General features: G+C 37.0%; 1 protein-coding gene across 1 annotated transcript in view; it reads left to right on the top strand.

The window, feature by feature from the left end:
* Window positions 1–12,763, top strand: part of CNTN1 (contactin 1) — a 238,637-nt gene that overhangs the window by 55,119 nt on the left and 170,755 nt on the right. The window contains exon 2 of the mRNA XM_067564200.1: window positions 12,301–12,432. Coding sequence (XP_067420301.1) covers window positions 12,372–12,432 — 61 coding nt within the window. The 5' untranslated portion in view covers window positions 12,301–12,371. The remainder of the gene's footprint in view (window positions 1–12,300; window positions 12,433–12,763) is intronic.

The following is a 12,763-nucleotide window of genomic DNA, read 5'->3' as shown; positions in this document are numbered from 1 at the left end:
GGGGATTGGGAGCAGGGACACTGTTTCTGCTGAGCTCTCAATGTTCCTCTTGTTAGGCCCAGGCAATGAGGAGGAAGCAGAGGGGTCCCAGTATGTGATCGTGTATTTAAAAACTGTATTATAATGTATTAGAATGCATATTCAGGGGGACACATTCACATTCTCCAAACAGCCTTAATAGTGGCATTGCCTGACTTTTGAGTGCTGACTTGGCAACCTTAATTTATGTATCATTGTTTTTTTAATGTATTAATACTACCAGGGCTGCCTGATGTTTTGTACAACAATCAAGCACCTGACAATGCCCATTGACATAAATTAGATTCTGTTCATCTCATTGGGCACTACATCAGGCCCCACTAAAATTAAAAAACCATTATTGCCTCATGCTGACTACCAGTATATTTTAAGTGTTGGGGAAATTGTGGTAGTTTCAGGTTCAACTATGTGATAACTATGGCAACCACCATATGTCCTAATCTTGCTTTCATTTGGACATTCCATAACCTATTTTTCCAGAGACTCACGTGTGTTGAAACGGCAGTTCAAGTATTTGACCTAATATCTGCAAATATATGTAGTCATTATGAGCAAGACTTTTGCCTTCAGTTTGCAAAGTATTTTGCAGAGAGTACTTCAGTGCAATCAAGAAATCCAATATTTTTGTTGTTAAAATGGTATGATTTGATTTCTAATCTAATATTTCTAATATTTGAAAGGTTTTGGCTCTGCATTTCATCCAATGGCTGTTCTAATAGCACAGCTTCCCTCACAACAATGCATCTCTTGGTTGACTGAGCATTATGAGAGATTTATTTTATGTGGCCCAAGGGGTAAGTTGCAACTGATGTGCAACATATGCATGACATTTATTAATTTATATCTAGCAAACTACAAACTCTAACCACTTCCTAACTTTTTGTAAATAAGAAAGGTATAGAAAAAATTGTTTTGGTAGTATTAAATCTTCTGAAACCTACATAAATGAATATAAATTAACTTTAAAATGTTCAGAGTACAACAAAGTCTACGTAATGATTAAGTATCCATGTATATTAATCTTTAATACTGTATATAGAGAGATTATTTCCATCATAAATATTTTAAACAAGCTTACTATAATCAATATTCCACCTCATGTGACAGCTCAAATCCTTAAAAATTAGCATGTATCTTAATAACAGCTACTTAGAAATGTGAATTTGTTTCTTAAACCTTAAATCCAAGAGGCACAAATTACATATTACTCCAAAATCAACTAGAAAATTCTAGTAAACATTGAACTGATTTTTCCTTTTTTCTCCCTTTTGCAGCTGCCTGCTAGTCTAATTCATATTGTTTATTCACAGGATGAAAGAGATGTTTCTCTTTCATTCTTATCCTCAACAGATGCGAGTGACTGATGTAAAAAAAACCACTCTGGTTTAAAGAGAGTTGCTAGGAAACATGCAGTTCAGAGATGAAATCCCCCACTGAGCTTGTCTTCAGCTGTATAATAAAAAAGTGTGTTATGGCATGTCCTTGTTCTGAGACTATAAGAATAAACAGCTAACTTTTCATAAGTAGAAGTAAATTTAGTATGAACTTACTCAAAAAACTTCATTTTGGAAATGTTTTTAAAAGATACTTAAATTAGATTATTTGAAATTTAGGAATATTTAAAGTATCTGAATAGTTTCCAAGTCTCTGTTTCAACTGGTACATGTTACTAAACTTGGGGAGAGTGAAAAGTAGACAGAAAATAAATGTGCGGTGTTGGAAAGAAATTCATTCATATCCAGTTTGATTAGAAATCTTTGTTTTAATATTTCTCAGAAATGGAACTTTTATACTATACTTTCAGACTAGATGATCATGTGGTCCCTTCTGACCTTGAAGTCTATGAATCTACTTAATTTTTTAGGCATAATGATTATATGAAAAAAACCACAACAAACTAAATCTACCAAAACAATGCTGAACTAATTTATTTTTTGAAAAAATAACTAAGTCAGACATCCAAGTGTAGATGGTAGTAACCAAGAGTGATGAGACATGATCCAAATTTCCTGGGAAAGTTAATCTGTTAGCAGTTTGTAAACAGATAGTGTAAAGAAAAAATAAATGGTTACCTGTGTTGAAAAAATGTCCACTTTTAAAAAATGAGTATTTCTTTTTGGTTTTTTGGTTTTATTTTTCCCTTCAATGTTCTTGTTTTCTTTAGTAATTTAATTTGTGAGTGAAATCTGAGTCTTAGATCTGGACTTTATTGTTGGTGTGTGCTGTGATGTTTATGTTGTTGCTGAAGAAGGGGAGAGAACATGGAAGTTACTTGACATAAATTGTATATGTTCATGAAAGGGAATGCAGCAGTACGCTGTTTTGCCTGGTAAGGATTTTCAGTGTTTGATAAAAAGATTGTTGATCTTTTCAGTTGTTGAAGTTTACTAAAACTGTTAACTAAGAAGCAGGCAAAAAGAGGACTTGTAGGCTTATGTGAGTATAACTGTTGAGAAACACTTTTCTTTATCCGAAGCCTGTCAAAACACTCCCTTTCGCAGCTCTTTGACTCAACAAAAATGATGTAGCTATTTTAACAATTAACTTTTAGGCCAATATCTTGTACATATCATGCAGTAAGAATAGTTCAGCATATTAACCTTTGTTGTGCAAAAATAAGAGTCTTTATAATGGAAATACTAACTGACCCTTAATCACAGTGGCAATAATTAACTGAAGTAATAAAAAAGATGAAACACCATAAAAGCAATGGCGGAGCGGGGGGAGGGGAGAGAGAGAGAGAACAGACTAATGTGAATACACAAGGAGGCTCACAGTGCAGTTAAGAAAAATAAGACCTCTTGCTGATCACTTAACATATCTGGAAAAAGAGGGGATTAGAAATAGTCAAAATGGAAAATCATACCTTTATATTTTGACTTTTTTACTAGGTACCAGACAAGGCAAAGAAAATCCATAAGACTTCGCTTAATTATATAAGTAGCTAGCAAAAAACTACAAAGGAGCTAACACAAAAGGCTGCTGTTGAGGGTGGAACTCCAGAGACTAGCATATATTTTCCCGTTAGAGAAAGAAGCATGTTAAAAGAAGTTGTTTTGGAAACTGGACCTCCAAAACCAGCAGAGTTACATTTTGATTATACAAAGTAAATCATTATAACTTACAGCAAAACACAATAGAATGTGTTTGTTTCTCAATACAAAGGCTTTTATGCGATAGAACCTATTGCTTACCAGTACATGGCTCTGAGCATGAGTAAAAAAGGGATTATTCTTTTCTGTGGTTACTCTGTGGAGAGATATTGCAATTTTCAGAGAAGATGAGAGAGAGAGCGCGAGAGAGAGGTAATTCTGAGGCAGCATATGATGTGGCGTCATCATACTACTGTAGTGCTGATTCTACTTAAGATGCCATTGTGGGTGCCACTAGACATTTACATAAGGAAAGAGGGTGAGAACAGTGAACCAGTAAATTGCAGTTCCTTGAAAAATGGGACCTACCTTATTGCACTCTGGGAATATATTCTGTACACTACAGACTATAGGGTGATGGGAAGTGTACAATGCGCTGGAGAAGCGCTACAAAACTACCGTATTCATTTAAGAGAGCTGAAATATCAAAAAGTACGTAATGTCTTGTTGCTACTGCCAAATCACTGCCTTTTAAAGAATTATTGGTGAATGAGAAAAGGGAGATGTATTGCTGCATAGTTAGTTTTTACTGAACTAAATCCTCAAGTGCTGGACGTGCAATTCCGGTGGACAAATCTTGAAATCTTTACTAAGTTTTCATGTAGTCAGAATTCCCATATTCAGACAAAATCTCTATTGATGCTCACAGGCTGCCACAGGATTTGGCCCATAGAGTTACAAGTACTTATTAATTCTCCAGGTTCGAACCACTGTGTTTGCTAGAGAATTTTTGTCTAATAGACAACTAGATTAATTTTAATAAAAAGCAGACCAGTTTGAATTGTTAGTTATTAATATTATGCATTTAAACTCTTTTTTTTTGGTTAGCACGTCATTTATGAACTGATCCTGGCTTTTCTCTGAATATATTCAGCATCTGTAAGAAACTGCCAGAGTTTAGAGAAATAGTGAAAAATCTAAATCTGGAAACTAACTGTTCACTTCAACTAGTTGCTATTAGTTGTACTATATTGTGCTGGAGAGTGATGTTGGTTGCCAGAAAATGTGTCTGTGACCTATGAGCAATAACAGTCAGGATTTAGGCTGATGGGTCTCCTTTCATTCAAGTTAAATGAAAGAAGCAATTAAGCACCTTTATTGAGTAAGATTGCTGAAACAATCGAAGCCACCACTCATGGCGCTGGGCCATATGGGAAGGCCTGAGCAAGAATTAACTCAGGGAGAATAAAACAGGTTTCCCTGGAGACTGATTGCAAACACAGGGGCTGGGACATTGATTGGTGGAGTTGTATGTGTCAGAAGCAAAAAGTGACCAGAAAGCTGAGCAAATAGTTAGAGAAACATTGGTACCATGGCCATGAGAGAGCAAAGACAGAGCTCCTTGTGGCACAGGTTTGATTGAAAGGCAGGTTTAGATTTATGAACAAGGAAACTGCCTCCTGTTGTTTGCTCATACTGTGTTTAGGGAAATGGCCTCCCAGTGTGACAGTGAATGATTAATAACTACTCTTTGAGTATAGTCTTTCAACCACTTGTGCACATACCTTATAGTAATTTAATTTAGACCACAGTTCCCTAATTCGCTTATGAGAATGTCATGTGGGGCTATCTGAAAACTTGATTAAAACAAGGTATATCATGTGTACAGCTTCCCCTTATCAACTAGGCCAATAACCCTGTCAAAGAAGGAACTTAGTTGGTTTGGTATGATTTGTTCTTGACAAATCCAAATTATATAATTATAACCCTATTATCATCTAGGTGCTTACAAATTGATTGTTTAATAATTTGTTCCAATATCTTTCCAGGCATCGAAGTTAACCTGACTGGTCTGTAATTCTCCAGGTCCTCTTTGTTTCCCTTTTAAAAGATAGGTACTATGTTTGCCCTTCTCCAGTCCTCTGGGAACTAATTGCTAATGGCTCCGAGATTGCTTCAGCTTGTTCCTTAAATATCTTAGGATGAATTTCATCAGGCCCTGCCAACTTGAACACATCTAACATATATAAATATTATTTAACTTGTTCTTTCTCTATTTTGTCTTGTGTTCCTTCTCTCTAGTTGTTAATAATTGTGTTAATTATCTGATCATAACTAACCTTTTAGTGAAGACTGAAGCAAAATAGACATCAAACACCTCAGCCTTCTTGATGTCATCAGTTATTAGTTCTCCTTTGCACTAAGCAGAGGACCTACACTTTCCTTTGCTTTTCTCTTGCTCCAAACAACAAGCAGGTGTTAATGATACTATAGAATGTCTTTAGTCCGAATGGAATTCCACAGTATATTTAAGTGTATGTAAAATATTTATTTACAGAATTAAACCTCCAATTGATACTGCTTAGTGAAATTCACTGGGATGGATGTGTGCTACACTGTAAAATACATTTAATTGTCATGTAATTAAGTACAAACAAGAGTGCCTCATCTGTAGTGCTACATCATTAACTCTAATCCCTCTTCCTCGCCTTCATCCTTTCCCAACTAAACACAGACAGAAGTATCTGGTGTCTTTACTTAAAAATTAAAAGCCTGCCTTTATCTTAAAAAATCATTAGAAAAGAAAAATGGTCCATAATTCAACTGGTATTTTCTACTATTTTTGTATTGTGTTAAAACTGGTATTGGAATATTACAGAATTAGCCATATCACTGCAAATGTACAGTGTATCACAGACTCATCCTAGTGAATTTCACTTAGCAATATCATTTGGGGGTTTTAGTTCCTTAAATCCTTGACTGTTGTCTAGAGACAATTAAACACTAAACAGTTAAATGCTAGATTGTGAACAGAACTATACAGCTACCCAGGAAGTAAGATCCTTCCTTGCTCCCCTTCACTTGTTACTCAGTCCTTGAGTCTGGAACCGGTGCACAGGAACAGAGTCTGTGTGCCCTGCATTATCCCACCCCAGAGCCTTAGCTCTGCATCCCAGTGCACTAGCAAGTGTTATTTTGCTACTGGTATAGACCTTAAGCACCACACATTGCTCAATGCTGTGCCTAAAGGCACAGTCTCGTCCTAAACTAGGAAGACTTATTGATTTAGTTGCACAATAGAATTACTAAAGCCACAAATGTAGGGAGGAGAGAGAGATGCCAGGTAGTGTGCAATATACGTCATTAGTTACATTACATTAAAAAAAAGTAACTGGTAATTTTAAGTGCTATAGCAGTTGATAAGATTTATGAAAAGTGAGTCAGTTTAATTAATGAAAACTGCTAACTCTTAAAAAGCAGATCTAGGAAGTGAATAATCAAACGCTTACCAAAATCACAGGAGACTAAAATAAAAACAAACACAAAACACTGATCAGGTTGAAGTAACATGAAGTTCCTAAAAACCTTTCATTAGAACTTGCCACTGTGATAATTTACCAGTGATTTGTTGCAGTTACACATATTCACATTTTGAGAAAGAGTGGAGAACTAGAGATTTCCTCTAGATTATTGTATCTATTTGTAATGTAATCTTGATGGATCCTCCAGTTCTGTAAACATTTTTTGAGCATAAATATGTATAATTGTAGTAATAGGCTAGTAAATTGTAATAATAACAAGGGACTTGATTCACCTCTGCTAAATAAATGTGGTAAACCTGAAACTTCTCCTAAACACACTTCCCTCCCCACTCACTCCATCACCATAGACCAGGGGTTTTCAGCCTGGGAATCATGAACTCGTGTCACACAGGTTTGACCACTCTTGTCATTCCCAAATTGCTGAATGGCAACAGATGGGAGGGAGTCCCAGAGAGGTCCTGCTAAGGAAACTGACATAAACAGACAGCTCCACTATCCTTCCTATCATTCCAGCTCACAACCTGGGGATTACCTTTCAACCCTCTTTTTCCCGTCTCTCCTCACATCCAGGCTCTCATCAAGTCTTATTTCTTTTTCCTGTAACATTTCTAAAATCTGTTCCTTACTCTCTGTCTCCGCTGCCAGAATCCTGTTTCACATATCTCTCACTGGAGCTACTGCAACTTTCCTTGCTACTTGGCCTTCCTGAATCTCCCTTTTCCCCTTTCCAGACTATCCAACATGCTACAAATAAAATAACGTTTCCTCCCCTACTGCTCTGTTTATTGACCCCCCACTCCTTCAGACTTTTCACTGGCTTCTGGTCTCCTGCTGTGGAAAGTTCAAGCTCCTTCTCCTCATTTTGGTGTTTCTGTGAGCTTGGCCCTGCTACATCTTTGTACTGTGCCCACTTGTCTTGCTTTGTTGCTTCCTTTTTCTCCTCCTCCTCCTTTGACTTTCATACTCACAAAACCCCTCACACCTGGAACACCATTCCTCTTCCAACATGCTAAGAATCCTCATTATCTGCTTCCAGTTTCCATTTTTTTTGGCTTTGAGGGCCACTGCTGACCTCCACACTGTGCTGATTATTCCCCTGCCTTGGTCTCAAATTTAAAAGAATCAGAATGTGTCAGATTTATTTGCACTATTTTCTGCCTTACGTGATCTTTCTTTTAACTGTAGTCCTCCCTTCCCTTGTCTGTTGTCTTTATTTTCTTCTGTATGTGTTTCCTGTCTGTAAAGTGATGGTACCGTATGTTTAATATTAAAATAATTAGGTAAATGATGTGGAATACATAGTTTGTTCAAAAGTGTAAATCCACACGAACCCTGTGCTGCTTAGCTAGGCCCTATAAAGGGTGCAGTGGAAACCAAGTCCTGAGTAAGGGTGAGGAGGAGCTGCAGCACTCTGGAGCAGTATGAGGAGGCATTATGCCTTAATATCCCTGCTGTGCAAGGTGCAGCATAAACTCTACTCAGCAGCTAGCCATCTCTGGCTAGCATATGTGTGGGAGAGAAAGCAGGGCCGATGCCCCAACTTCTCCCCACCTCTTTAGTGTTCTAGGAGTTCCATGGAACTCAGGAGGATCAGTTCTCCCATGTTTAGCAGCACATGTGGGCTGCAGTTGTGGCTGGCTCATGTAGGGAAAACCAGAATTGTCAAAAAGGGAAATAAATGCATTAGTACTGGCTCCATTTAATTCAATCTGACACCGAGGCAGTCAAGCACTTGCTATTTTCAGCATGTGTGTTAAAATCTTTTATTAATTTGCTAGAATTATATGTCGTCATAAAAAATACATGTTAGTAGAAGATGTATAGAGAAAGAAATCTATCTGGGGACATAGTCATTCTTAGCCTATACAGGAGAGTAAAAGCAAGTCTTTTTGATGGGGAACACTTTTCACTTACTCTTGCTCTAAAGAGAAAAAAGGGTGCAGAGTTACAAGACAAAGAATCTTTTAATACAATAATTGACATGATGCATGAGCAGTGCATCCACAAACCTGTCTCTTCTGATAGTGCTGTTGTCTAAGATCAGTTTGAATTGCTGTTTGGGCAGCAGGGTAGCAAAATCGTGCTCAATCATACTATCCTAGTCCTACACAAGGTAACCTGTGCACTGTCTCATTTAATACCAGGCAGCACTGCTGACTTGAGGCAGAGAAATATATCAAAATGCCTCACTTCTCTTCTTGAAGCTGAGATGAATCAGGTTAGACGTAGTGTATATGCAGTTCTCGCTCAACTGAATAACTGGAAGAAATGAACACTTTAATATCTTGGCAGGGTGTCTTTCTATACTTACAGCTGAGTATAGAAAGCCACTCTGGGGATTTACAACATGGGGATTTACAGCCACAACTTCCATTAACCCTAATTTCTGAAGAGGTAGAGGAGAGAAGAGCTTTTCAAAATTGATCATGATTTCTGCAAAGGTCAATACAAAAGGAGAGGGCAGAAGGGCCTTGCATCAGCGACAGTGCGTCGAATTTCATATAGATGAAATAGTCTTACAGTTAACGCTGTTTAACCCATTGCTTTATTATATTTAAATACAGCTATTAGGTGATGATCTGGTAACGTTAACATGAGTAACCATAGTTACCATTGTTCCCAGTGGAATTACTGGTTCATTGTTGTTTAATGATGTACATCGTTTTGCAATAGCTATGCAGTTTAACTCATGTCACCCCAGTACAAATATTTGGAATAGGCAGTGAATAAACAACCCCATAAGATGATTAGCTTCATAGTCAGGAAATGTTTGGCCCTTTGGAATGTTTTGAATAACCGGGCATGTCTCTCCTATTGGTCCAGGAGAAATGTGAAAAGTAATTATCATGCTACCCTACCCACTGCTGCTGCTTGAAGGGTGGGAGAGGGGCAAATCACCCACTTCATGGTACTGGTTTTAGAATTCAGTGATGGCTGCTATGATGTAGTGGGTCTTTGGAATCTTAGACATAGTCTGAAGACCCCCAGGGATCTATGGTCCACAGGTTGAAAACCACTAGTTTAAGACATTTCAAATGCCTGATCTTGTCCTGTTGGATTACCACACTATTGAGCGGTATATGCTGCATATTAACATTTTTTGGTTTTCTAGAAAAGAATTCTTCTTGATAATGCGTTCAGGACAAAACAGACAGTAATGCTAGATTTTGAAGAAGCTTTAGTGCCATGGTAAAGGCAGGAGGGAAAGATTTTTGGTGGAAGAATATTCCATGTAGATTAGCAAATTTACCTAGGGTATATACACATACACATTTTTATTAATTTAAGAATTTTTTCCCCCGAGGCTGTTTTCAAATAAACCAGGGTTCTTTGGACTCCCCTATGGTTGTGTGTATATTCTGCTGAACTTCAGCTGTTTTTTAATCCAAATATCACAATTAATAGGCTCTGACAGCTAAAACAGATGTTTCCATACAATGAATGGATATTGCATGGCTTTATATAGGTTTTTTTTGGTAAATCCCACCATTGCAAAGTTCCATGGAAAACCAGTGAAAGGAGATCCCCAGAGCACTGGCATTCATGATTGGCTCAGGTAAGCATTCTAAAGTGAGGCACCCAACCTGGCCTGCTAGCATCCCTCTAGCATCTTTCAGCAGAGAAAAGATAACAACAGCTTTTCTCTACTAGAGAAACTTCTGCGTTCTCTGTCTGGTCTCCCTCTATTACCTCTTGCAGGTCTGAAGCTGCTGCCTCTGATGATGATGAGTGAGGCAGCTGGCCCTGGTCATTGCTACCTCCTAGCTAGCTTTCCTGCTCTCTGCAGAGAAAAAGCAGGGAGGGAGCTATAAGATGCCGCTGGGGAGGAGTAAAGGGCGTTCATAGCTACTACAATAGCATATCCTAGTGGTGAGGAGAAAAAGTTACAGTTCGTTAAGGAGAGACACAAGGGTAGATCGCTGAGCTGGACCTGACCAGAATAATGTGGAATCTCCGAAACAACAAAATTCCCATCAATTCAAATGGCATTCATTCCAGAATATAGTTTTAAATCTATCTAATGTAAAGTTAAAAAACCTGTATTTCGGGATATTGCAGAATCCTACCACTGTAGTGTTTTCATTTTTCTTTTCCCCATCAATCTTCATGATTTTTCAGTAAAACGGAAAATATTTATCAGCCTGCTGTTTCTCCTTTCTGATAGATCACATCCATTCTGATCTACTTCCTGTTAGAAATCCATACATGATAGAAGGTGTTTTGATAATGAATCATCAATTGCTCAGATAAGTTGTATGAAAGTGCTCTTTAGAACAAACAAAAGGTAAAGGAGGAGGTGAAGCTGAAAGAGTGAGCGGATAGGACATAAGAATCAAAAGCATTTGTGGTTTTGGGGGGGTTTTTTAATAGTAGAATAAAAAACTTTAACAGAGCCATGTGCCCAGATTCTCAAAGGTATTTAGGCACCTAATTCCCATTGATTTCAATGGGAGTAAGATGGCTAAATAGTCTTTATATAAAGACCAGTAAATATAATCAGAATGATCAGCGCATGACAAAGCAAACTGGTAAAGAGTGGTTTCGGAACTGAGGAAAGAGGTTTCATGACTTCTGTTTTAGCCAGTATAAACATTCATTGGGATTCCAAGAAAAAAAGGGCCTAGAAGATACTATGTGAAGATTTTAATCTTTAATGAAAGGCATTCAAATATACTTTTACCATATATGTATAATGAAATGGCGTTACAAAGACAAAAAAACCCCAAAACCCTAAGAACAGAAACAAATGGATGGTGTCCACACATGGGTGGAATATGCAGATATTCCATCAGTGATTAATTGGAAATCATACCCTATCCACAGGTCATAGAGAAACTAGTGACATAGCAGAACCAATGAGCAGAAGAAAAGAGAAATGTGAACAAGATGTGATGGATGTAAAGGATGCTTTTATACACGCATGGCAGGAAACCCATTAAACAAAACAAATTACATATTGCAACACCATGACTCATGCCTAAAGAAATAGATAACAGCCGGCAGGGAAAAAAAAGCTAATAAAATATTCTAATCTAAACAAGCTGAAAATATAAAAGAAAACAATTGTGGAAAACTGTATCTGAACTCTGAAAGGATCCAAAAGAAGCTGTGTGCATTTGTTACTGAGTTCACTACACTCTTTGCACTCCCAGTCCCCACCCCCACATGTATAGACTATAAAATAGCTCCTATCACATATAAAATATTTGACATATTCAAGGTAAATAAAACCCCAGAGAGTAAACCAGAGAGTAAAAACTAAGATTGTCTTTCCATAGTTTGTGAACTATGGATTAGAACTCTAACAACTACAACATACCAAGCAAAAGAAATGCATTATGAAAGAGATTCAGTGTACCACCATTTCACTGTCATTTTTGTATTAATGACACTGAAATCCATGGGATTATTTGTAGTGTAAAGTGGTATTCTGCATGAGTAAGGGTGACAGAATCTGGATTTATATCATTAGGTATAATTCCAAATCCTCTAAGCTGTGAGGTATGTATACAAATAGAATCCACATCCAAACCAACCCTGGTTTTGGTTTTGCAAGATTGGCCAAAGCAGAACCTATTATATTTATCCTTCCACACTTTGAATGGTTCAGATGAATGATTATAAAGTGCTTTGAGATCCTTAAATGGGAAATGCTTGACAAATGTAAATTATATATACAGAGAGATCACACATTTGGTCTACCAAATTTGAGAATACTGTTAATTTAAAAATATATCTATTCTCTGTTAAGACTATAAAACATAGAAAATGTATCTGATTTAAATGTAATAGCCTCTACTTATATCAGAATTATTCACTCTATTTCTTTCTGATTTTATTAACAGGTATTTTTAGTTACCTGAACACTGGTGTTGCGAGCAGAATTACTTTTGAAATAATCATTTCTGAATAGAAGATGAAAATGTGGTTCTTAATCAGTCATCTTGTTACAGTGTGTTTCATCTTCTGCCTGGCAGGTAAGACGACCTCTCGTTTTAGCTAAATGAATTAACTTATTTTCAGTGCCACAGATTTCAAGGTCAATGCTGGTATTTGTATCAGATTTAATTTATTTGTGCAGATGTGGTGAGCTATTAAATGTGGATAATGAAACTGGAAGAAAGAATTTCACAGTATAACTGAAGCAATGATCCGAAATAAAAATGAATCCTAACCTTTACATTTGTTTCTGGGGCTATCTGATCTAGTAAAAACAGTTAATCCTTTTCCCTTTGATTTATCAAGTTTTATATAAAACAGTGTAAGAAACAACTGTTTGTGGCCAGGTGACCAAAATGATTAGAAGAA

The sequence above is a fragment of the Emydura macquarii genome, unplaced genomic scaffold (assembly GCF_026122565.2).
Source record: "Emydura macquarii macquarii isolate MOO-44397 ecotype Brisbane River unplaced genomic scaffold, CSIRO-AGI_Emac_v2 contig_2636, whole genome shotgun sequence".
NCBI classification, from domain to species: domain Eukaryota; kingdom Metazoa; phylum Chordata; order Testudines; family Chelidae; genus Emydura; species Emydura macquarii.
The sequence above is the reverse complement of the archived record's forward strand: the minus strand, read 5'-3'. Positions and strand labels throughout refer to the sequence as shown.